At 46.1% G+C, this 27037-nt stretch overlaps 1 protein-coding gene across 5 annotated transcripts in view; it reads left to right on the top strand.

Annotated features, from left to right (window-relative positions):
• The window catches only part of MLLT1 (MLLT1 super elongation complex subunit), a 75294-nt gene that overhangs the window by 30413 nt on the left and 17844 nt on the right, over window positions 1-27037 (top strand). For all 5 annotated transcript variants that reach the window (XM_066345081.1, XM_066345098.1, XM_066345088.1 and 2 more), the window contains one exon: window positions 23081-23224. In XM_066345081.1, coding sequence (XP_066201178.1) covers window positions 23081-23224 — 144 coding nt within the window. The remainder of the gene's footprint in view (window positions 1-23080; window positions 23225-27037) is intronic.

Below are 27037 nucleotides of genomic sequence, written 5' to 3'. Positions count from 1 at the left end.
ATTTGGTACCGGTCCGCAGAGAAAGAGTAAATAGCTTACATTATTTCTGTTTTATTTATATTTAAGTCTGAACGATGTTTTATTTTTAAAATGACCAGATTCCCTCTGTTACATCCATCTAAGACTCACTCTTGACGCTTGTCTCGGTCACGTGATACATTTATCCATCCCACTCTAAAGGCCGGTCTGTGAAAATATTTTCTGACATTAAGCCAGTCCGTGGCCCAAAAAAGGTTGAGGACCACTGCTTAAATGGATGTGTTTACTTATCTAATGCTTGCTCTACCTCTAGAATGTAATCTTGAGATTAGGGCCCTTTCAGTTTTGTTCTCTGTGATACTGGCCTTTAGCACAGAGATGGCACTTGGTAAATATTTGTTGAATAAGTAACTACATGGATGAACCAGGTTGAGTCTGGAAGGGGCAGCTTTTGTCTGTCAGGAAACTGCATAACACAACCAATGTGTAACCCCGTTCCCACTTTTAAAAATGAGGTGAAATCACATAACAAAATTAACCACTTTTAAGTGAATGATTCAGTGGCATTTAATGTATTTACAGTGTTGCACAATGACCACTTCTTTCTAGTTTCAAGCATTTTCTTTACCCCAAAAGGAAACCTTGTTGTACCCATTAAACAATTATTTCTCATGTGATCTTTTGTGCCATGCTTCTTTCACTTAGTATAATTGTTTATGAGTTCATCTACATTGTGGAGTGTGTCAGACTTCATTCTTTTTTATGGCTGAAGATATTCCAATTTCACTGTGTGGATATAACACAGTGTGTCTATCAGTTCATCAGTTGATGGACACTTGAGCTGTTTCCACCTTTTGGCTATTGTGAATCATCTGGTTCTATAATATAGTCTATACATGTACTTGTTTGAGTACCAGTTTTCAATTCCTTTGGGTAATACATAGGAGTGCAATTGCTGGGTCATATGGTAATGCTTTAACATTTTGAGGGACTGCCAAACTGTTTTCCACAATAGCTGCACCATTTTACATTTCTACCAGCAGTGTGTGAAGGCTCTAGTTTCTCCACACTGTTGCTAACACATGTTACTTTCTAGTTTTACTTACTAATTTTAAAAATTATAGACAGTGGGTGTATGAGATGGTATTTCATTGTGGTTTTGATTTGCATTTCCTAGTGACTAATGATGCCGAGCATCTTTTCATGCTTGTTGGCCATGTGTATGTCTTCTTTGAAGACATGTCTATTCAAGTCCTTTGCCCAGATTTGAATTGGTGTTTGTCAGTGCCAATAGTAAAGCACATTGCTGTATGGAATGAATGTGTGATGTTAACTTCCCTGAGTTGTGAGCTCAAGCTCATAAAGGGGGATCCAGATGGTCGCCCTCTGATCATATGTTGACCCAGAAGCCTCTAAGTGCTGTAGCTGAGTTGTTCCTTTAGAAAGTGAACTGGGCATTTGTTGGTTGTGGCCTGAGAGAGCATGCTGGTGCTTCCTCAGAACAAAGTGTGTCCAGGACGGAGAGATTGGTTCCTAAGTATCCTAGGACTGATTGAGTGAACGGAGTCATGTGAAGTGCTTCCTTTATATCTGCTCATTGTCCTGGAATTGGCCAGAGGTATTTGAAGCCTTTCTTGTTCCAAAATTGAATTATATCTTGTACCTTGGTTGTCCAGTAGAAATATGCAAGCCATATATGCAATTTAAAAATTTTTAGTATTCACAGTAAAAAAGATTAAAAGAAATGGGTGAAACTAATCTTAATAATGTAACTTATTTAACCTAATGAATCCAAAATACTTTGATTTCAACATATAATCAGTATTTTATTTTATTTTTTTTAATTTTTATTTTTACAGGGATAGAGAGAGAGTCAGAGAAAGGGATAGACAGGGACAGACAGACAGGAATGGAGAGAGATGAGAAGCATCAATCATCAGTTTTTCGTTGCGAGACCTTAGTTGTTCATTGATTGCTTTCTCATATGTGCCTTGACCGTGGGCCTTCAGCAGACTGAGTAACCCCTTGCTCGAGCCAGCGACCTTGGGTTCAAGCTGTTGAGCGTTTGCTCAAACCAGATGAGCCCGCGCTCAAGCTGGTGACCTTGGGGGCTCGAACCTGGGTCCTCGGCAGCCCAGTCCAACGCTCTGAACAGTTGTTATTTGGATTTTCCCATTTCCTACTACTGTTCATTCTGTTCTAGAATCCACTCCAGGGTCTTACATTGCATTTAGCTGTCATATAAAATTATTTTTGGGGACTGCTAAAGCAGAAATCACCCTGAGCATAAGCGAATTTGACCAAGATCATTCGGTCTATAATCTTCATACATCAGGGTAGTTAACTCTTTCGCAGACTGGCATGGAATTTTTAGCAGACTGGTCTGTGAATTGGTGGTTGAAAAACACCGGTCTAAGACAATTTCTCAGTCTTTCCTTATCTTTTATGACATCAATATTTTGCAAATGTGCTAGTCAGGCATTTTGTAGAATGCCCCCATCTTGGGTTTGTCTCATATTTTCTCATGGTTGGACTGGGATTGTAGATTTTGGTAAAACAACCATAGAGATTAAGAACCCCCTCAGCGCATCATAGTAGGATGGGGCTAATATTAACTTGATGACTTATTGGGGATGTTAACTTTGATCTTTGGGTTAAGGTGGTGTCTCCCATTTTTTTTTCCACTGCCAAGTTACTATCTGTCCCTTTCTGTATTGTTAGAAGTGAGTCACTCAAGTCCAGCCCACACTGGGTGGGCACAGTTAGAACCACCACAGCAGGTAATATCCAGCTGGGGAGAGGTGTTTTGAGACTGCATATCTCCTATTTCTTTTCACATTTCATCCACTGGTTTAGCATCCATCAGTGCTGTTCTCTGATGATTTCTATTTCCGTCATTTCTTCTATATTTATTAATGGGGGATTTCTATCTAAGGAAGGCTTGTCTTTTCTCCCCTACTTATTTATTCAGTCATTTATTTATATCCATGGGTATTTTTTTTTCCTTTGGATCATAATCCAATTCTGTTATTTATTCTGTTCAAATTGTTCTCACTCTGGTGAGCAAGGTCTTCCTCAGGTTGGTCCCTGTGCCTTCTCAGTGTTCCCATGATGTTTTGGGTACTTCCTCAATTTCAAGCACTGCAAGTACTCTAGGCTCATCTTGGTTTTCCTCTCCCCCAGCCCTAGAATCAGCCATTTCTCCAAGAAGTCCTGATCCCTTTTATTGGCAAATGGTATTTAAAAGCCAAGATATGGGAGCAAAGTCTGTTCACAGCTCCTGAGTGTCTCTGCTTTTAATCCCCTCATATGACAGAGCATAGGAAAGGTCTGCATGTATACTAATCGTCCCTCCTGTGTTTATTTCTGTGTCTGTCTATAAAAATAAACATTACTTTACACTGATGCCTCCAGCTCCAGACCAGCACCGCTGCATTCATTCTACCATTCCTCTGTTGCTCACTTTAAGTTTTTTCTCTGAAGGAAGAAACCTGGCTCTCATTATCCACAGTATATTTGCTTATTTGTTTAACTTTAGTATACCTGGAAGGTAGTTTCAGGATTGCTAACCAGTAGCCCTGTGACAAGTAATTTTACCAGCTAGAGTGCAGTATTTGCATGTTCTTTTTTCTTTAGCCTTCCAGTGTGCAATTAAAACTCTGCTTTACAAAGTTATTTGTGACACTTTTTCTCCACCTGTATCAGTGTGGTTATGTCATACATTTGTAATGTAGTTAAATTCATTAGTCACAGATTGTACCCCATCTTTGGTCCTCTGCTCCCACCCATCTGGTTATTATTTTAGTTTGTGTTCAGTGAAATTTACTCTGGGTTTTGCCATGCATAGAGTCATGCCTGCACCATGACAATACCACACAGAACAGTCCTGTCCCAAAACCTCCTCATGCTGTTCCTTTGAAGTCAGCTCCTCATACCACCCTTTGTCCCTCAAAATCACTCATCTGTTTTCCATTCCTGTAGTCTTGCCTTTTCCAGAATGTCATATACATAGACTCACAGAACATACAGTCCTTTGTGACTATTTTCTTTCACTGAGCAGGAGGCACTTAGGATGCACCCCTGTTGTTGGCATGGTCAAAGAGTTCATTCATCTTTGTCTGCATACACTGCACTTCATTGATCCGTTTGCAAGGGAAGGACATCTGGGTGCTTTCTAGTTTTGGTGGTTATAAGTGAAGTTGCCCTAAACATTTGCATGAACGTAAGTTTTCAATTCACTTGATAGTAAATACCTAGAAGTGGGAGTGCTGGGTCTTAGGGAACATGTATATTTAACTTTATAAGAAATTGCCCGATAGTTTTCTAAAGTGCCATACCCCTAGCAGCTGATGTGGGTTCTTGTTCCTCTGAAGTCTCACCAGGACTCAATAAGGTTGGTCATTTTCTTTTTGCCTTTCTAATGAGTGTGTAGTGCCATGATGGTGAACCTATGACTCGCATGTCAGCACTGACACGCATAGCCATTTTTTTTTTTTGTATTTTTTTTTTTTTTTCTGAAGCTGGAAACGGGGAGACAGTCTGACAGGCTCCCGCATGCGCCCGACTGGGACCCACCCGTCACGCCCACCAGGGGGCGACGCTCCGCCCACCAGGGGGTGATGCTCTGCCCCTCTGGGGCGTCGGTCTGTTGCGACCAGAGCCACTCTAGCGCCTGGGGCAGAGGCCAAGGAGCCATCCCCAGCGCCCGGGCCATCCTTGCTCCAATGGAGCCTCGGCTGCGGGAGGGGAAGAGAGAGACAGAGAGGAAGGAGAGGGGGAGGGGCGGAGAAGCAGATGGGCTCTTCTCCTTTGTGCCCTGGCTGGGAATTGAACCCGGGACTTTTGCACGCCAGGCCGATGCTCTACCACTGAGCCAACCGGCCAGGGCCCGCATAGCCATTTTTGATGACATGCGGCTGCATACCAGAGCAGTATGGGGCCGCATGCCGAGAAGGATGTTTCATCCTCAGCTCCTGTAGCCGAGGATAAAACATTTGCTGTATGTAGACACTCTGTGCTGGAGGTCTGTAGGCCAAAACAACAGAACTCTGGCACAGAGCGTTTAGTTCTGGGACTTCCAGTTAGGCCGTTAGGGGATCTTTGACCTCATTTCCGGCTGGTGGAGCAGGGAACAGCGGAATGCCACAGGGGACGCATCTCTGGGGGCCCTGTGATCGCCATTACCAGCAACCACATAACCACAGCAACCATCATCCAATCTACTGTTCTGGGGTGTCATGGATTTCTAATTGACCATCATTACTGAGATAAGTGAGGGGGAGCTGGGAGAGGCGAGGGCCTGTGCTATGGGTGCCGTTTCCCGCCATTAGAAATAGTGGCAGCCATCTTAATTTACATAAGATGCAACTTGCAGAATTTCAAGACAGCAACTGGGCTCAGGTGTTTGTCGACTTGAGGTCAAAGCTTGAGAATCTGGAAAGGTGCCGCTTGGAGAATCAAGAGGAGTGCCACTATAAACAGGAAATTTGGAGTGCCTGGAACCGATTATCAGACTCTTAGCACCCTGAAAAATATAGCAATGGCTTTACTCACAATTTTTCCCTCTATGTACTTTTGTGAGACTTTATTCTCAATGTTAAATAATATCAAAACCAAAAAAAGAAACAGATTGACAGATGAAGTTAGTAGCGCTTGTTTGGGCTTGAAGTGTACAAAATACCAACCTTCAGTTGAAGATTTAGCCAATGAAATTTAGCAACAAAAAAGTCACTAATAGTCAGGTTAGTTAAAGAATTCCCCCTCCCCCTCACTTATCTTAGTTCAGGGCACCCCACACAAGTTAAATAATATCAAGACCAACAAAAGAAACCGACTGTCAAATGAACAAAGAAGTCACTAAGCAGGTAAGTTAAATAATTAGTTTTTGGTTTATTAAATAGTTATATATTACAATTATACATTTTTGTTATTTAAACTAAATATCATGAAATTATGGTTTTTTTCTTGAAGTGACACACTACCCGAGTTATGCTCGGTTTTTTGGCGAATTTTGACACACCAAGCTCAAAAGATTGCCCATCACTGGTGTAGTGGTATCTTCAAAAAATTTTTAAAAACTTTGAGCCTGACTAAGTGGTAGCACAGTGGACAGAGCATCAACCAGGGATGCTGAGGATCCCGGTTCAAAGCCCCAAGGTTGCTAGCTTGAGTGCGGGTTTATCCGGCTTGAGGGCAGGCTCACCAGCTTGAGTTCAGGGTCACTGGCTTGAGCTCAAAGGTCGTTGGCTTGAAGCCCAAGGTCGCTGGCTTGAAGCCCAAGATCACTGGCTTGAGCAAGGAGTCACTGGCTTGGCTGTAGCCCCCTGTTCAAGGCATGTATGAAAAAGTAATCAATGAACAGCTAAAGTACCAAGTTATGAGTTGATGCTTCTCATCTCTCTCCCTTCCTGTCTGTTTCTCTCCCTCTCTCACTAAAAATAATAAATAACATTGAGATGTAAGTTATGTACCATATAATCCACCCATTTAAAAAGTACATTTCGATTTTTTTGATTTTTTTTTTTTTTCTCCTACTAGGTTCTCACCTTGGAATAATCTTAAACTTCTTACCTGGCCACATCCACTGTCACTCACACACACACACACACACACACACACACACACACACACACACACACACACACAAACACACACACACACCTGCTACTCTTTTTTTTTTTTTTTTTGTATTTTTCTGAAGCTGGAAACGGGGAGGCAGTCAGACAGACTCCCGCATGCGCCTGACCAGGATCCACCCGGCACGCCCACCAGGGGGCGATGCTCTGCCCATCCGGGGCGTCTCTCTGTCGCGACCAGAGCCACTCTAGCGCCTGGGGCAGAGGCCAAGGAGCCATCCCCAGCACCCGGGCCATCTTTTGCTCCAATGGAGCCTCAGCTGCGGGAGGGGAAGAGAGAGACAGAGAGGAAGGAGAGGGGGAGGGGTGGAGAAGCAGATGGGCGCCTCTCCTGTGTGCCCTGGCTGGGAATCGAACCCGGGACTTCTGCAAGCCAGGCCGATGCTCTACCACTGAGCCAACCGGCCAGGGCCCCTAAAGTGCACATTTCATTGGTTTTTAGTATATTCAAAGTTGTACAATTATCACCATTAATTCTAGAATGTTTTTATCACCCTAAAATAAGCCCTGCACCCATTAGCAGTCACTCCGTTATTCCCTCCCCCAGCCCTGGCAACTGCTAACCTACTTTCTATCTCCATGGATTTGTCTTTTCTGGACATTTTATATAAATGGAATCAAATGCTGTGTGGCCTTTTGTGACTGTTTTTAAGGTTTGTTCACATTGTACCATTTGTCAGTGCTTTTGCTTCTTTATCGATGAATACATTTTATAGACCACATATTGTGTATTCATTCATCAGCTGATGGGCATTTGGGTTGTTTCCACGTATTAGCTGTCTTGTGTACAAGTTTTTTTGTGTGTGGATATATATTTTCATTTCTCTTGGGCATATATTGAAGAGTGGAATTGCTGGATCTTCCGGTGATCCTGTGATTAACTTTTTGAGGACCCTCCATACTATTTTCTACAGTGGCTGCACCACTTTACATCCCTACCAGTCATGTACATGGGCCAGTTTCTCCAGTTTCTTGCCCACTTTCTGTCTTTCTGATTATTGACAACCTGGTAGGTATGGAGTAGTGTCATTAGGTTTTGATTTGCATTTCCCTGATGGCGAATGACAGTGAGCATCTTCGCATGTTTTGTTTTGCAATTCATAGATTTTCTTCAAGTGTCTTTTAAGAATTGTTGCCTTTGAAAAAACATTGGGTAGTTTTCTGATTGTTGAGCTTAGTATTTTATATAGTCTGAATATAAATTTTTTGTCTAGTACACAATTTGGAAACATTTTCAAGTTTGTTTACCATTGTTTTTTTCGTTTATGGTTTGTGCTTTTGGTGTTGTATCTAGCAACCATTTGCCAGACCCCAGGCCCGTGATTTCTTTTTGCTACCCACTGGGAGCTTATGCCAAAACAGTTGTTTAAAGAGGCAAAAGGAAACGAAATAGGAAGATGATTTCTAGTAGGGGATACCACTGTCTGATTCTTTGCAGTTGAGAGTTTTTTAGAAAAATTGGTTGACTTACAATGAGGAAGAGGAATGGCTTTTCTTCTGCCCTCTGCTGTAGTGTCATTAATTGATTCATGTAGCAGATATTTACTGAGTTTAGGACACACTGGGGACCAAAGTGCACATGGTCTCATGTCTTGTGAGCTCCCAGACAGACAGCGGTGAGGGGTACTAGTCAGACAATCATGAAGGTGGCTACATCATCAAGGCAAGTCATCTGTGCATTGAAGCAGCAGTGGTGGGTGCTGTGTGTGTTACAGGGGCCCAGTAAGAAAGGGTTGGGCAAGGTTTCCCTTAGGAAGTGAGGTTTACTCAGAAACTTGTGGGTGCGGAAGAGTCAGCTGGGCAGAGAGGACAGTGCTTTCCAGGTGTAAGGTGCATAGTGTGAAGGTGGAGAGTCGGAGACATCAGGGCTCAAAAGGGAGGCTGGGGGACAGATGGGTGAGGTTGGCAGAGCCACTCATTCCCAGCACATTGCAGAGCCTTTGGAGAGTTAATCTGGGGGATGGCATGAACACATTTGCTTTTTAAAAAGACCTTTCAGCCTCTGAGTGGCGAGGGGATGTGCTTTTAGGCCCTCAATGAAGGATCAATTCCTCTGATTCCTCTGGGCTCAGCTACCTCTTTAGGCTTAAGATCTTGTGGCACGGCTTCATAATCCCCAGTCAGGTACCATCTCCTGCCTGTCCCAGATTGTTTTGTGGTAGCATGGCCACATTATTACGTAGACCTGGACTAGCCTTTCAAGGAAGTAAATCAGTGGCTGCCAAACAGGAAGCATTTGACTGAGTTCTAGTATCTGTTAGAAAGCAGGGTTGGTGAGAGGGGTGGAGGGCTCTAGGATGGACCTGGAGGGCTTGGTCTTAGATGAGAGCAGGTGCAGGGCAGCTGATCTGATTTTGCTTTTTCAAATTAAAGATGCTGGTCCCTTAATTCTGAGTTTCTGGCTTGTGATTGGTGCCACTGAAAGGAGAAAAGAAAATCAATCATAGGATGGAGACAAGAACTTAAGTTTAAAGAAAACTTCTAATGTTCTCCTACCTGCTTCAGGCCAGCAGTGCCCTCCTATGCCCTGTAGATGTTTGTTGGAGCAGGAATGCTGGCCTGGCCATGTTTTGGTATCAAACCTACAGCTCAACCATCCCCTAGAGCTGACCTTAACCCCATTTCCTCTGGTATACATCTCCCTTCGTTGTGAGATGTACTATCAGTCCACTAAAACACTTTGGGAGAAGAAATAAAACATATCAGTGTACACCCTGACTTTAAAAGAGCCCAATTTTCAGAAAAGGTAAAATGTGAAGAAGTTTAGTTTGGTCATTTGCTGCTAGTATTATATATCCTCCCTGCCCTCCATCCTACCTCCCACAAGCTATTATTGTGCAGGGAGCTTTAACCATCACTAACTTCCCGTAGCTTTACTCAAAGGCTGCTGTCTGAAATCCCAGAAAGGTCATTTTGGTACATTTTATTAGGAAGTTTGTGTGGTTTTGTCGGAATGGTTTTTTTAAAACAGTGCTGGTTTCTGAGCCTTAAGCCTTCAGTTGCAGCTTCTTGGACACATCCTTGCTGACTTGTGCTTGGTGAGGGGGAAGCAGCTGTGTAGGCACTGTCGCAGGCCTGGCAGCATGTTGTGGGAAGTCCCAGGGCCACCAAATCTTCCGCCCCTCCCTGCCCTCTTAAAGTAGAAGTGGCTCTGGGATGCAAAACCCCACTTATGTTGGGCTTGGGCAGGCTTTTCCCATCTACCCTCAGTCTAAATTGAGACTTGGTGGCTAAGAGCTGGTCTTGAGTGGTTAAGCAGGAACCCAGGTTACCCCAGTTCAGCACGCCCCTTTTGTAGTCACCATGGTTTCAATCCCTTGCCCTCGCCCCAGATTGGTGTGTGGAGGAGCCACCTGCCCCACCCCGTGGAGCCCGCTGCCCTGCACAGGGAGAGTTGGCTGGTTGATGTGGCCGAGGGGGCCTACCATCACTGGTAGATTGCCGAGGAGCCAGAACAGTAGGGACATCATGCAAGGAGACCCAGGGAAAGGTCAGGGGGCCGGGTGAATGCTGCCAGATGTGTGGCTTGGTTTGTCTTTCCCTGGAGCATCGTTCTGTTCCTTGATTTGGGAGCCCAAAAGTATCTGTATTTCCTAGAGGTTCAGTCAATGTCCAGAGCTGCCTTGAAAGAGAAGTGCATGAAAGAGCACATGTGTGCAAGAAGAGGTGCTGCCTGACCATGCTGATCACTGGCACCCCAGGACCTGGAGACTGGTCCACGCCATTTCTGCCTGTTCCACAAGGGGGTGGAAGCATTGGCCTCAGTCAGCTTCCCAGAGAACCTCTCTCCTCACTGATTTATGTGTTTTCCTGTAAATATGGGAATCGCGTCATTTGCACTGTCAGCCTTCCACCCCAAAGTGAGGGATGCAGTTGAATATGGGTGGGGCAGGAAGTAATGGGGTGGTTGGCAATATCAGCCCAGCCCCCCACTTTCTTGGGAGTCAGAGCTGTGGTTTGGACAGTGTCAGCTCAGGCCTTGGGAGAATCTGTCCCATGTGGCTCTTGTGTCTCTTTGATTTACAGCAACTGTGGGATGTGGGAGTGGTGGTCTCTCTTAGACTGGGGCAGGGAGGGGAGTGAGGTTCAAGAGGAGACCGATGATTCTCAGGTCCCCTTGGCTTTGAACTTTCATGTTCTCATCCTGGGGACACCACCTTTCCTCCCTTTTTGTCTGTTTTGGTCCAGGTTTCTTTGTCAAATTGCCACTTTATGTGTGTGTTTATACTGCAGGCTACTTTCTCACTCTTTTTGGTGTTTACGTTGGGAATGAATCATTAAGTCAGGGCTCCAGATAACAGAAGCTTACTTTCAGCATAAAAGTGTTTGTTTTCATGGCACACGATCTTTAAAATGTCATGTGTGCCTTTGTGCCTTCCTGTTTTAGTTTCTAATTGCTTATCAGTACATGAATATATTCAGGTTACTGTAAATTCAGATAATACTGAAGCATGCAGAGTAGAAGAATGGGACTCCTCCCTTTCTCTCCCTTTACACCCCCCACTCTTTCTGACCTCTCAAGGTGGATGGATGGTTGAGTGTTTGTTGTCCAGAAGGTTTCCCTGTTTTATACTCGTGTAGGAGTGAGGTCTTTAATGTGAAAGTAGCGAGGCTCCTGTTAGACTCACAGTTGTGCTGTTGCCTTCTTTGGTCAGCAGCCTGTCTTGGAGTTCTTTTCACGTCTGTGTGTAATGGTGACCAGCATTTTTGAGTGCTTGTATAAGGGTAGGTTCCATCCTTGCTGTTTTGCAGGTGAGGAAGCTGAGGCACAAACGGATGATGTACCCTAGCTCAGGGTGACCCAGTAAGTGCAAGAGCTAGTTTAGTTCCAGAGTCTGCTCCCTCTGTCATTTTGGTCTGTGAGTACCCTCAGTGGGCGCACACTATTTTATTCAGAATTCAAAAGTACAAAAAGAAAATGTTTCTCACACCCCCGACCTTCGGAGACAGCTTCTGCCCCTCCCCCCCCCCTTAAATTGATTTTAGCAAGAGAAGAAGGAAGAGAGACAGGAACATCGATCTGTTCCTGTATGTGCCCTGACCGGGGATCGAACCCTCAACCTCTGATTCGGGATGTTGCTCCAATCAACCCAGCTGTCTGGCCAGGGTGAGACAGCCCCTTCTTGACAAGCATGATGAAACTCTGTGTTGCCTGTAGTGCTGTGATGACTGTACTTCCTACATCTAGTCCTGGCCAGCCCTAAAGGTTCCCTGGCCTTCTTGGCAGGTCAGTTGGATGTGGTGAGTACCTGGACTGATGCTGTCCATGCTGTCCTGCCAGCCAGAGTTATAGCTTTTTCTCCTTTCTTCCTGTGTGCTCCCAGAACCCTGTTTTATTTTCTCCTTTCACTGAGGCTCAGAGAGGTAGACTAGCTGGTCTAGGGTTACAGTGAAACAGTGGCGGAGCTATTTTGGCATCCAGGAGGTCTCAGACCTCAAAACACACAGTTTTCAGCTCACATTATAGTGTATTTCTTAGGCTTTTTGAAAGTTTTCTTTTTCTAACTACAAAAGTGATATATATATATTAAAATAAATGACAAGGATTTAAAGTCCTGTCTTCCGCCTACTTTCTTGAAGTAACCGCTATGAGCATTAGTTGCAAGTCCTTCCAGAAACATTTTGTTCTGGAGCGTGTGTGTGTGTGTGTGTGTGTGTGTGTGTGTGTGTGTGCACATGTTTAAACTAAAGAGCTGTGGACCCTCCTGTGTCAGCACACATAACTCTACCTCATTCTTTGTGATGTCTGCAGCACTCTTCCTCAGCTTGGACCAGCAGTAATTCCCCCAACCTCCCTGTTGAGAACTTTATTCCTTCTCTAGGCCTCTTACTGCTGCAGTGCTGCCTGGTGACATTCCTCAAACATTTGTTCACAAGCTTATAGGGCCAAATCCTGAAAGTGTAATTTCAGGTTTGGTAGGGTTGGTTTTGGGACATTTTTTCTGTGTTCCTTCCCTTGCTGTCTCTACCTGGCAGTGAGTAGTTCTTTCTTGTAGCCCTGGAGCACTCCCATTTTGGCTCATTTGTGGGTCAGGGCTGTGTTCACAGGAAGATACCAGAGGCCGAGGCACATGGATTCCCAGGTCTGGTTTGATATGTTCCCTGTGGCCTTGGCAAATGAGTAAATGCCTCTAAACCTGTTTCCTTTCCTGATGGATAGTGAGAATTTGCGAGGATGAAATAAATGCTAGATAAACCCTATAGCACTGTGCCTGGCCCTGGGAAGGGTTGACTAAGTGGTACTGGTAGTGGGCAGGTGCTGTAGTGAGGCATTTGCCTGGTGGCCAAGGAGGACCTGAGGGACTTGTGGACACAGAGTTCCATGGGGCCTCAGCTGAGTTCCTCTGAGCTCGGTTATGGGGTCTTGCCCTGTCTGTGCACTCACGCCCCCCTTCCGCCAGGACAGAGCCCGTCACAGTAGTTAGTACAGGGGTTGGGAACCTTTTTGGCTGAGAAAGCCATGAACGCCACATATTTTAAAATGTAATTCCATGAGAGCCATACAACAACCCGTGTACGTTACACATTATCCAATAAAAATTTGGTGTTGTCCCAGAGGACAGCTGTGATTGGCTCCAGCCACCCACAACCATGAACATAAGCGGTAGGAAATGAATGGATTGTAATACATAAGAATGTTTTATATATATATTTTTTTTCCTTTTTGTATTTTTCTGAAGCTGGAAACGGGGAGGCAGTCAGACAGACTCCCGCATGCACCCGGCCAGGAATCAAACCTGGGACTCCTGCACGCCAGGCCGACGCTCTACCACTGAGCCAACCAGCCAGGGCCTGTTTTATATTTTTAACATTTTTTTTTAATTAAAGATTTGTCTGTGAGCCAGACGCAGCCATCAAAAGAGCCACATCTGGCTCGCGAGCCATAGGTTCCCAACCCGAGTTAGTAGGTACTCAGATGCAGCACCATGAGAAAGGCTGGGGGTGGAGCCAAGCATAAATATTTAAATTATTTGTTTACTTATTTATTTTTATTTTAGTGAGAGGAGGGGAGGCAGAGATAGACTCCTGTACGTGCCCCAAACAGGATCCACCTGGCAGGCTCACTTGGGGGCGATGCTCTGCCCATCTGGGGTATTGTTCCGTTGCTCAGCAATTGAGCTCTTCTTAGCGTCTGAGGCAGAGGCCATGGAGCCATCCTCAGTGCCCAGGGCCAACCTGCTGCAGTCAAGCCATGGCTGCAGGAGTGGACGAGATAAAGAAGTGAGAGGGTGGTGGGGTGGAAGCAGATGGGCACTTCTCCTGAGTGCCTCAACCAGGAATCGAACCCAGAACATCCACACACTTGGCTGACACTGTACCACTGAGCCAACGAGCTAGGGCCTATTTAAATTTATTTAATATAGAAAACTTAAAAATATTATACATACATAAGTGTTCACAGCTGCTGCTGCAATCACTCTCCTAAGACCAGCACAGCTTCTAGCTTGCCAGACTCCAGTTGAAGCAGAAGATGGGTAAGTAAGAAAGTCTTGAGGCCCTGGCCCATGGCTTAGTGGATAGAGTGTCCACCTGGCATATGGACATCCCAGCTTCGATGCCCCATCACAGCACACAGGAGAAGTGACCATCTGCTTCTTCCCCCTGTCCCTCTCCCCCTTCTGTCTGCTTTTCTGTCCCACAACCGGTGGCTTGATTGGTTCAAGCATAGCCCCAGGCACTGAGGTAGCTCCATTGGAGCTCATCAGCCTCAGATGCTAGAAGTGGCTCGGTACTCGATCATCAGTCCCAGATGGGGTTGTTGGGTGGATCCCCATCAGTCGTGGCAAATGCAGGAGTCTGCCTATCTCCCTTCTTCTCACCTTAAAGAAAAAAAATCTCTATACCATGGCTTTTACGAAGGAGACTGCCCCAGTGGTAAAGCACCCAGGAAGCACTGGCTATGAAAGTTGCTCACAAGAGTGTGCCCTCTACTGGGGGAGTGAAGAAACCTCATCATTACAGGCCTGGTATCATGGCGCTTCATGTAATTGGATGTTATCAGAAGTCCACTGAACTTCTGATTCAAAGTGTGAGAACTTGTTCAGGACTTCAAAACAGAGCACAGCTCTTGGTGCTTTGCAGGAGGCAAGTGGCCTAATTGCCATCTTCTTTTTGAAGATACCAAACTATGCATTATCCATCCCAAATTTGGTAACAGCCATGCCAAAAGAAGTCCTGTTAGAACACCACATTTGTGGAAATGTGCTTAAGAATCCACTAGGATGAGAAACATTTCACTCTTTAAAAAAAAAATTCTCTTCTTCCTGTTGTTGGTAGTTCTGAACATTGATTTTCCCCCCCATGGGGTCAAAAGGTACCTAAGTGTATGATTGCAAGTGAAAAATAATGGACAGAAATCAAGTTGTGGCAGTTTTTCCATTTTCATTTGTGTGTGAATATTTTTTTTTTTTAAAAGGTTTTCTTTTTTTTTTTTTTTTTTTTAATTTATTCATTTTAGAGAAGAGAGGGAGAGACAGAGAGAGAGAAGGAGGGAGGAGCAGGAAGCATCAACTCCCATATGTGCCTTGACCAGGCAAGCCCAGGGTTTTGAACCGGCGACCTCAGCATTTCCAAGTCGATGCTTTAACCACTGCGCCACCACAGGTCAGGCCCGTGTGTGAATATTTTTTAAAGATTTTAATCATTTTAGAAAAGAAAGAGAGAAAGAAAGAAGGGGGGAGGAGCAGGAAGCATCAACTCCCATATGTGCCTTGACCCGCAAGCCCCCAGGGTTTTGAAACAGCAACCTAAGCATTCCAGGTCAACGTTTTATCCACTGTGCCACCACAGGTCTGTGTGTGAATTTTTTACACTATAAATGCAGGGACATAAAGCATTAATGTATTTCAGAATGTTTCAGTGAACATATTTCAGCAGTTCAGCTTCATAATAATTTTAAATCTGTTAAATTTTTCTGGACAATGTCAGCATTTGCATTTTTTGGAAACAAATAATCTTATTGATGGTAACTAAATGGTATTTGTAGCATTTTTTTTAACTTTTTTTATTGAATCAGCAGTCACTTGGATAGTGTCGTTTTCATCTCTACCCTCAGGATTATTTTGAATCATGTGCTAGACAGCCTGTCTTTTAATCTGCAAATATTTCAGTCTGTGTTTGTAAAAGATAAGTCTCTTTAAAAATAAGAAACCTAACCACAATATTGTCATTTCTAGAAATTAATAAATCTTTAATATTAAATATCCAATAATGTCAAATTTCCCTAATTGTCATATGTGTGTGAGTATAAATAATTTTGTTTAAATCAGGATTCAAATGTCAGTGCATTGCTATTGGTTGCTGTAGCTCTTAAGCTTCTTTCAATCTTTTTTCTCCTTCCATTTCTCTTTCTTTCTTTGCAAAGCATTTAAAAAAGCTGTATCATTTGTCCCATAGGGATGTTGCTGAAAGCAGCCCTCTAAACCAGCAGTTAGAACAAGGTCCATGATGAGATTCAGGTTTCCGGTTTTTGGGGGGTTTTTTGTTTCCGGTTTTTTGTTTGTTTTTGTTTTTGTTTTTCAAGACCTGCAAATATGAACTCCAGGGCTCCTCACAAAGGAAAGTCAAACAGGCCCCAGGTACAGGTGTGGGCAGGGCCGACATGGTGAGGAGACAGCCCTGGGGACCCTGAGGAGCCAGGTGTTCTCTGGAATGCCAACAGTCTGAGGGGTTGGTTACTTTTCCGTTTGTATCCCAGAGTGGGGCAGTAAACCTGTGGGTTCTCCAGGGCCAGCCCTGCTAGCTGCAGGAGAGGGCAGGGTCCTGGAGATGGCTTGGGGAATTGGCAGGAGGGTCTGAGGTGATGGAGAGGCAGCATCAAGAGCTCCCAGTGCAGTCAGCCCAGTTTGCCTTGATGTGCCCCATGCCAGGGCCTGACTCCCCACATACTGAGGATGGGTGCACACGTGCTGTCTGTGGTTGCTGGCACCAGTTTAGCCAGTTCCTCCGCATCTGAGTTTGCTGAGGCCAGAGGAAGATGCTGGCCTGTGGCCAGTGACCTGGGGTGTGGGTGACTGCCCACAGCCTTGTCTGAGAACACTTGAGGCAGGACTCAGCTGCCTTTCTGTGAGTGGGACACATGTAGGGGTCTGGCAGGACTAAGGATGTTACTCTTTGGTACTGGCCAGTACACCTGGAACGTGGCCACTCCTTACCAAGTATGCTGCTGGCTTTTCAGGGTGTTGTGCTGGCTGTGTCTCAGCTTTCTCTGGAGGCTTGTTTCCCAGGGGCTGGTCAGGAAGTAGTCTCTCACCTTCCTGGAAGTTACCAAGCATCTCAAACTTGTCCAGAGGAAGTTCTGGTCAGCTTTTCTCAGTGTGCTTTAAAGTACACATCAGCTGCAGGTCACATGCTGGTCCTTTGGGGAGGCCTCTGCCTCGCCCTGATGCTGTCCGCAGCTTGCATCTCTGGGGAGTCATACAGAACTCTTCCTGTTCTACTGTTTTGGGCTGTTGTCATGACCTGTTTGGTTCGTGTGGGTATGAAATCCTCCTCAGACGTTCTGGAGAATACCGCCTGCCCATAGTGTATTTTCACTCTCCACCAACCAGCCACATGGTACCAGGCATGTTACTGCTTCTGTTTCAGTTTCTTCACCTGTGAAATGGTGACAGAAAGAGCACCTGTGTTTCGGGCTCTGAAGCATTCATATATATTAAGTGCTTGGAAAAGTGCCTGACTACAGTAAATGCTCCCCAAATGTGGTGCTACATAGTATAGAGTCAGTGTCATGTCACTATCACTGCTGTGGTGTGGCTCTTCATCTACAGACCCTGAGTATTCATCCTGAGTATTCATAAGGTCAGAGATCCTTCCTTGGTCTCAGTCACTGCTTTGAACACATGGCAGGCACCCATTAAGTTTTTGTAGAGTAAATGAGTATGTGGACACATTAAACCAGGGGTCCCCAAACTTTTTACACAGGGGGCCAGTTCACTGTCCCTCAGACCGTTGGAGGGCTGGACTATAAAAAAAAACTATGAACAAATCCCTATGCACACTGCACATATCTTATTTTAAAGTAAAAAAACAAAACGGGAACAAATACAATATTTAAAATAAAGAACAAGTAAATTTAAATCAACAAACTGACCAGTATTTCAATGGAAACTATGGGCCTGCTTTTGGCTAATGATGGTCAATGTCCAGTTCCATATTTGTCACTGCTAGCCGTAACAAGTGATATGACGCACTTCCGGAGCCGTGACGCGTGCATCCCGCGTCACCGGAAGTAGTACTGTATGTGAGCAACTCCACCCTTTGCTCTCACTGACCACCAATGAAAGAGGTGCCCCTTTCGGAAGTGCAGAAGGGGCTGGGTAAATGGCCTCAAGGGGCCACATGCGGCCCGTGGGCCATGGTTTGGGGACCCCTGCATTAAACAGACACAGGTATTCGGTCAGTGCCAGGCCCATCAGAAAAAAGGGTCCCTTTGTCCATCATGCTCACAGTCTATTGGAGTGGGTAGACAGAAAACTGACATCCATCATGTGGACCTTGATTAGTCCTACTTATGACAGTGAATCACACACTGTGATTGGGGACAGTGATCCAAGAAGGCCTGCCCCGGGATGAGTTTAGAAGTTCCCAAACTGGAAGTTTGGGCCAGCCCAGGGGAGAGCTGGATGGGGGGAGTAGAAGATGGCAGCATGGCCTGAGATGGCCAGATTGCACTGGCTGTGGTGATGGTTTGGCCTTTGCTCCAGGCTCAGAGGGAGTCCATTGGCAGGTTTTAAAGAAGTGGGTTGGGTATGAGCCAAGAGCCAGTTTACATTTTGTGGATTAAAGGGGGCTGTAGTTGAAGTAGCTGGATGGTTAGGGGCTGATGAAGTGGTCTAGGGAGATGAAGAGGAGAGGCTGGCTGAGGAGCCAGGAAGCAGCAGCCGGACCTGCCACGAAGCCAGAAAGTGAAGCTGCAGCTAAGGATGGTGCAGCCAGGAGGGTGGATTCTGCTTCTGAGCCTTGGCATGCTCCTGTATTTGGCAGAGCTATGGAGTCCTCTTTCAGTGTCCCTCTATTTCCCTTTGGGGTATCCTGTGGCTTCAGGTACCATCAGTCAGCTCTGTCTCCCAGGTGCCCTCTTCTAGGCCAGCTCTCTTTCAGATAAAAACAGTAGCCATTATTTATGAATGGCACTGAGCTGAGTGCTTCAACTGTGTTATCTCATTGAATCTTCCGCCTGTTACAGGTAAAGAAACTGAGGCTCAGAATGACAGGCCTGTGACCAAGGCTGGGCAGCCAGTGAGAGGCAAGCCCCAGCCAGCCTTGCAACCTGATCCAGTGCCTGCCTATCTGCTGGTGTCCCTGAGGACCAGGACACCCTCCCCTCCCTGATGCATTCCGAGTCGAGCTTCTCCTCTGAATGTGCTTCACTGCCTTGTATCCACCCAAAAAGGTTATCAGGGAAAGTTTGAAACATCTACAGAAATAGACTGAGTGATAGAACAAGCCCTCTTGTAGCCATTGCCACATGTGATACATATATCCAATGTATCATATAGCCACTTTGGTTCATACCTGGCCTGTCACTCCCCCAACCTGAGTCATTTAGGAGCCCATCTCAGACATTATCAGCATTTTACATATCAGTAGTCCGGAATGTTTTCTAAAATATAAGGACTGCTTTTTAAGAATAATAATAAAAGGCCCTGGCCGGTTGGCTCAGTGGTAGAGCATCAGCCTGGCGTGCAGAAGTCCCGGGTTTGATTCCCGGCCAGGGCACACAGGAGAAGCACCCATCTGTTTCTCCACCCCTCCCCCTCTCCTTCCTCTCTGTCTCTCTCTTCCCCTCCCGCAGCGAGGCTCGGAGCAAAGATGGCCCGGGCGCTGGGGATGGCTCCTTGGCCTCTGCCCCAGGCGCTGGAGTGGCTCTGGTTGCAACAGAGCGACGCCCTGGAGGGGCAGAGCATCACCCCCTGGTGGGCAGAGCGAGTGGATCCCGGTCGGGCGCATGCGGGAGTCTGTCTCTCCCCGTTTCCAGCTTCAGAAAAATACAAAAAAAAAAAAAAAAAAAAAAAGAATAATAATAAAAATACCAGTATTGCACCTACAAATTCAAAATTCCTTAATATCCATTCCTGGCCCCTTTCTTACTCCATTGTTGGATCAGGCCTTCTCTTATTCATCCTCTCATTTCATTCTTTTGGCAAATATGAAGTACCTCCCCTGGTCAGACACCTGGAGGGAGTGTAAGACAGCAGTCCCCAGACAGAGCCCCTGCCTCCAAGAGCTTCCCAGTTTGGTGGCAAGACATGCTTTTTGTGTGTGACAGGTGCCTTCATAAGGGTGGGCACGGGGCAGTGCTGGAACAGAGGTGCACCTGCCATGTTTAGGGCTTAACTACAGAGTGTCTTCCTCCTTGTCAACACATGGGGAAGCAGCTGATAGCCTTGGGACAGCACCTCCATGGTACTAGCACTTTCTACCTGAGACTTTCCTGGCTTCCCTTGCAGTCCTCCCATAGTTGACACTGCACCACCAGGCAGTGCATCACACAAGTTGGCAGGAAAGAGAGGCGCTGAGACTTTCTCCCTGCACGTTTATTTTATTTTATTTTATTTTATTTTTTTAGTGAGAGAGACAGGAAGGGGAGACATGAGAAGCATCAACTTGTAGTTGCTGCACTTAGTTGTTCATTGATTGCTCCTCATATGTACCTTGACGGGGGGACTCTAGCCAAGCCAGTGACCCCTTGCTCAAGCCAGCAACCCTGGGATCATGTCGATGATCCTATGCTCAAGCCGATGACTCGGCTTTTAAGCTGGTAAACCTGTGCTCAAGCCGGTGACCTTGGGATTTTGAACCAGTGTCCCAGGTCAGTGCTCTATCTGCTGCACCACCACCAGTCAAGCTGCACGTTTATTTTTGATTGGGAAGGAAAGCCTTCCCTAGACTGACACCCTCCCTCTACCCTTACATTTCATCGTCCCAGACTAGGTCACACATCCACTTTGGACAAGAGGAACATTTCCATGGCTGGTTTAGATGGGTTAAAGTAGAAAACCCATGCTTCCTGGGACGAGAGGCTACGGGGAGGGGCAAGGTGCCATCGCCTGACACAGTAGCGCAATGGATCAAGTGTCAGGCTGGGATGCGGAGGACCCAGGTTCAAAACCCCGAGGTTGCCCCAAGGGGCTCGGGGGAAGAGAAGAGGGTATGGACAATGCCTGTGTTGGGGGCTCAGCCACTTCGCTCCCCCTCCCTTTCTTGGCTGACCTGTCGTCCCCTTTGAATTGCTGAGAAACCTTTGCTGGCTCCCATACTCTCCTAGGTTTTTCTCTCCCAGTGGAGAGCATTTCAGAAAAGTCACCCTTTTAAAGCATACAGATTTGGTGATTTTTTGTATCTTCACAGTGTTGTGCAATCAAAACAGCTTTCTTTTTTTAACTTTTCTATTGATTTGAGAGAGAGAAGCATCAACTTGTTTTTTCATTTAGTTCCATTTACTTATGTGCTCGGGTATTGATTGCTTCTCCTATGTGCTTTGAACGAGGGTTGAACCCATGGCCTCTGATGCACTGGGTTAACGCTTTAGCCACTGAGCCACCTGGCCAGGGCCAACAGTTTTCCAATTCCAGAATATTTTCCTCATCCCATAAAGAAACCCTGTGCCCATTAGCAGTTAGTTTTTATGTCCCCTTAACCAGTCCCTGGCACCCACAAATATACGTCTTGTCTCTGTGGATGTGCCTGTTCTGGACATTTCATATAAATAGAGTCACACACTCTGTATCCTTTAGTGCAGGGGTCCTCAAACTTTTTACACAGGGGGCCAGTTCACCGTCCCTCAGACCGTTGGAGGGCCGGACTACAAAAAAAACTATGAACAAATCCCTATGCCTACTGCACATATCTTATTTTAAAGTAAAAAAACAAAACAGGAAGAAATACAATATTTAAAATAACAAACAAGTAAATTTAAATCAACAAACTGACCAGTATTTCAATGGGAACTATGCTCCTCCACTGACCACCTATGAAAGAGGTGCCCCTTCCAGAAGTGCGGCAGGGGCCAGATAAATGGCCTCAGGGGGCCGCATGTGGCCCGCGGGCCGTAGTTTGGGGACCCCTGCTTTAGTGTCTAGCTTCTCTCACTGAATATCATGTGTTAAAGGTTCATCTATTTTGTAGCAAGTGTTGGTGCTCCACTCCTTTTCATGCCCGAGTAATATTCCATTCCTTTTCATGGCTGAGTAATATTCTAGTGTATGGATGGACCACATTTCGTTTATCCATTCATCCATCAGTGGACATTGGGTTGTTTCCAGTTTAGCTGTTTTGAATCATGCTGGTTGGACATAGGTGTACAAGTTTTGTATGGATATGTTTTTCATTTCTCTTGGGTATATATGTAGGAGATATATATGTATATGGGTCACATAGCTATTCTATTTTAACATTTTGAGGAATTCCCAGACTGTTTTCCAAAGCAATTTTTTATTTTTACTTATTTTTTTTGGTGACAAAGACAGATAGGGACAGACAGATAAGAAGGGAGAGAAGCATCAATTCTTCGTTATCGCTTCTTAGTCTCCTTAGTTGTTCATTGATTGCTTTCTCATATATGCCTTGCCCGGGGGGGCTGCAGCAGAGAGAGTGACCCCTTGCTCGAGCCAGCGACCTTGGGCTTCAAGCCAGTGACATTTAGGCTCAAGCCAGAGACCATGGGGTCATGTCTATGATCCCACGTCAAGCCAGTGACCCCACATTCAAGCTGGATGAGCCCGTGCTCAAGCCGGCAACCTTGGGGTTTTGAACTTGGGTCCTCCGCATCCCAGTCTGACACTTTATCCATTGCGCTACTGCGTCAGGCAATGGTACCATTTTTCGTTCTCACTAGCAATGCACAGAGATCCAGTTTCTCCACATCCTCACCAACACTTGTTATTTTCTGTTTTTTTGATAATTGCCATCCTAGTGGTTGTAGGGTGATATCTCCTGGTTTTGATTTGCATTTTCATAATGATTAATGATGTTGAACATCTTTTTATGTGCTTATTGGTGATTTGTTTATCTTTGGGGAAATTTCCCTTCTGGTAAAGGGGTGGGTAGAGGCTCTAGGATCATGAATCTCAACCTGTGATCAAGTCTCAGCACTGTCAGTTAGCAGCTATGTGTCTTCAAGCCTTGGTTTCTCCATTTTTTGCAGGTACTGCGAGGGTTCAAGGGGAAGAGGGGGTGTGGGGGATGTATATGCTATCTGCAAGAATATTTCTATGAACCGTCTGAGAATGTCATTCTTAATGATCTTTGCTTCTGCTGTGGGGCCTGCTTTGCTGGATCTTCTGCAAAGAATAAGTTAATTCATTAACTGGGTAGGCACACACAGAGAAAAGTGGAAGCCAACCAAAGGAGAAAGGAAGGTAGGGGCTGGCAGTGGGGAGCATGTGTCCACTTCTGTCCTGTGGCTGTCTCTGCAGCCTCCTGTCCATCCTCTGAAATGAACTTCCTTGTTTTTTTTGTTTAAGGAGGAGCCGAGGAAGGTTTGCTTCACTTATGACCTATTCCTGAACCTGGAGGGCAACCCGCCTGTAAACCACCTGCGCTGTGAGAAGCTGACTTTCAACAACCCCACCATTGAGTTCCGGTACAAGCTCCTGATGGCTGGCGGGGTGAGTGTGCCAGAGCGGGCAGGCCTTGCCTCTGTTCGAACGGACGTAGCTTCTCTGTCGTGCATTTGTCTCTGCTTCCTATGCTAGGGTGCCTTGGGCTCTCCCGGGTTGGACACCTGATACTCAGAGGAGAAGGTTGCACAGGTAGCATCTCTCAATGCTCGGTAGAAGCCAGGTGTCTGAGTCTGTGCGGGGATGTTGTCTGCTGGGAATGACTAGTTGCTATTTATCCCCATAGCTTCCTGGTTGGCTGTGATTAATTAGCATCTTCTTCTATAAGGTGGTGGGGGTGAGGGGAGGAATGGGCATGAAGCCAGCCTGTCAGCTTGGCAAGGTGCTGGAGCCAGCTTTTAAATGGATTGGCAAGGTCTTGCCGAAACCCTGTCATCTGGGAAACAGGGCTCTGCAGGGTCCCTTATGATACATACCGCCTGGCAGTTGTGTCCTTCTGAGACCAAATGAGGGTGTCCACTCTCAGAATCTAGGTCTCTGTCGTGAGTCATTGGCTAGTGATCCTGGTGTGGTGGCAGGATGCCAGGAGCATGTGTCAGCTTTTGGAGAATGGGGGTGGGGTGCTTGGTGCTGATGGATGCTTAGTTGTGGAAGAGGCAGGGCACTTGATTATAGGCTGGACTATATGTGCTGAAGGAGGTGTAGGCTGAGTACATAGTATATCCCAAAGCCACCTGTTAGTGACCCAAAGTCACTGATCATTTGCCTCGCTGCCAGAGGTGTCTGCAGTGGACGGTTCAGGTCTAGGTCGTGTGTGTGTGTGTGTGTGTGTGTGTGTGTGTGTGTGTGGCAGACCCACCTCCCCAGCAAATACAAGGAGTTCTTGCTGAGTTTCTTTGAGCCTAGGGAGCAGTCTTTTTCTTTTCATTTAATTGGGTCTTTTATTTATTTTTTTTTTTTTTTAAATTTTTCTTTATTTTTTATTTATTCATTTTAGAGAGGAGAGAGAGAGGGGGAGAGGGAGAGAGAGAGAGAAAGAAGGGGGGAGGAGCTGAAAGCATCAACTCCCATATGTGCCTTGACCAGGCAAGCCCAGGGTTTCGAACTGGCGACCTCAGCATTTCCAGGTCGACGCTTTATCCACTGCGCCACCACAGGTCAGGCAATTGGGTCTTTTATAAAAAAAAATAAAAATTTATTTATTGCATAAAATTTGAGTAATTTTTGCCATGTCCCTAATAAAAGATTAGTCTGGAATTTCGACCTAGAATATGATTGCTGATGGAGTTTGGTAACAGAACAGGGAGGTGTTGGAATCAATTGACATAGACATTTGTTCTGAGGTTTGCCCAGGAGTTCTGGAAGAACCAAGGAAGTGGGGTGGGGTTTCCAGGTTCAACAGTCCTCTTCAGCTCTGTCTCTCCATCTTATTTTCCAAAATACTTCCCTGAGATGTTACCCAGGGGTTCTATACTCATATCTTGGGTAGATGCTCAGTCAACATTCTGTGTACCTGTCAAAGCTCCAGGACTAAGAGACTGTCCCCCTCTGCTCCATGCATCAGGAAGTTTTCTTTGTTTTGAAGAGATGAAGGCTCAATATGCATCTAAACCTTATCAAACTGGAGGGGCAGGGAGGAGGAGGAGGTATGAGGAGTTGAGGGAGAGAGGCTGGGATGGCGGGTGTATCTTGCAGTTTGGGAAGGGCCAGCCCAGGAGAGAGGGAGAGTTAGGCTCTTGGGCGGTGGCCCAGTGGTCTCTGAGGTACTTTTCAACCCTTGGTGAGGCCTATCCAGAGAGCTAGTTGTACAGTCAGGAACATTCTTGCCCTTTGGGACTGTGGGCCTTTGGGGCTTAGGTTCTCTGGTTTTAGGAGCAGCCTGGGACCTTTATGAGACAGTTGTTCCTGAGACCTGAGTTGTGTGTGGCCTTTGTGTGAGCCAGTCTGGAGTTCTGAGTGTTCCCAGTGGGGCTGGCATTTGCCATCTGCCATCTGGTGGCAAGTGACCATAGACCCACCTGTGTTGACGTTCGTGCTAGAAGAACTGGAGGACCATGTGATCTCTAAGTCGATGAGAGCTGCTTTCTGTGGCCCTCACTATGGGGCACGAGTTCTGTAATTCCTCGCATGAGGTTCAGACCTTCTCAGCAGTGATCAGAGTGGCTTGGCCACTTTTCTAGATGGTCAGAGGCCAGCCCTGCCTGTCCCTTCCACATCACTGATGTTTCATCCTTTGTGCCATCAGCATCAAGGGTCTGTATTTCCATCAGGTGAGACTGTTCTTAAGAACCCCAGTGCTGGAGGTGGAAATGGATTCATTTGTTCACTTACCTTTTTGTCAAAAGGCTGTTAGAAAAGAGAGAAAAATGCAAGGCCTTCACTGCATTGTCCTGGCATAGTGTCAGTCTAAGACATTCTTGTGAAGGAGAGAAGGGAAATGAAAACAAAAGGAGAAGGCACAGTTGGTGTGGGAATGGACTGAGACCCCTGTCTGTTCTTCTGGGTTAGGTTGTCTAACCTTGTGCATGTCCTTGCTGGCCTTAGAGCAGGGGTCGGAACCTTTTTGGCTGAGAGAGCCATGAACGCCACATATTTTAAAATGTAATTCCATGAGAGCCATACAATGACCTGTGAATGTTACGCATTATCCAATAAAAATTTGGTGTTGTCCTGGAGGACAGCTGTGATTGACTCCAGCTACCCGCAACCATGAACATGAGCAGTAGGAAATGAATGGATTGTAATACATGAGAATGTTTTATATTTTTAATGTTATTATTTTTTTAATTAAAGATTTGTCTGCGAGCCAGATGCCATCAAAAGAGCCACATCTGGCTCGCGAGCCATAGGTTCCCAGCCCCTGCCTTAGAGTGGTGATTTCCCGAGACCTGGTTATCTTCAGCCGTGCAGGCCAGGGTCAGGCAGGTTCTGGGGCCTGGGGTTAAGAGTGTTATGGTGAGACAGGCTTTAATGAGCAACTTGGCCTCAGGCCTCACTGCCTCAGAGTTGGAGGTGGGGGCTAGAGTGGCAGAAAGGGCTCCACTGCCCTTCTTTCAACCCATTGTCCCCATGACCATGACGGCATTACATCAGCCTCCTCAGATGAAAAGTTGGGCTCGTCAAGGATCCTAGGTGCTCAAAGTTAATTAAAGCTAAATGCTCTTTTTCTTCCCTTTTTTAAAATGTGAACTTTATTCTTTTGTTCTGTCTTGTTGCCATCTGGAAGGTTTTCTCTGAGTGGCTGACCACGATAGTGTGAACTTCAATGTCAGTATTTTGAGAACTTGCCCCCGAGTCTTCTCTCCTTTCAGCAGGTGCTACGGGAGCCTCACTGGACCTGGGCAGGTGTTTCCGGGAGCACCTCCTGGCAGCAGCTCAGGCCCTTCCTCCTCCTAGTTAACAAAGGGCAGAGCTCTCATCCCTCTCCTGCAGGCTCCAGTGAGATGGCTTTTGCGGAGAGCTTGGCAAGCTCCCGTGCAATTCCCACCTGCCTCGGCTTCGCTGCTTGCTCCCTGTTTCAGTCAACTTGATTCACCTGAGAGTGGAGGAGTGAGGCTCCCCCAGGAGATGTGGGACCTGGTGAAGTAACACACATGCACATCCCACAGAAGTTGCTTTCTCTGCCGCACGCCTTCCCAGAATGGGTTTCTGCCTGGCTTTTTGCCTTCATGCTTCTGGTCTTTCTTAACTGCAGCACGCAGGCCAGCTTTGGCCACAGCTGCCTCCTTGTGCTTCTTGAACACACCACCAGTCTTTTTGGCCGGGGGCCCTCCTCCCCAAGACTGCCAACTGCACCTGGGCCCAGCCATCCTGGGACCCTGCTCTCTTCGCTTTCCACCATGATCCCGCTTCACTTTGAGC

This window comes from Saccopteryx leptura, chromosome 1 (genome assembly GCF_036850995.1).
Source record: "Saccopteryx leptura isolate mSacLep1 chromosome 1, mSacLep1_pri_phased_curated, whole genome shotgun sequence".
NCBI lineage: Eukaryota > Metazoa > Chordata > Mammalia > Chiroptera > Emballonuridae > Saccopteryx > Saccopteryx leptura.
Note: the sequence above shows the minus strand (reverse complement) of the source record. Positions and strands in the feature narration are given on the sequence as shown.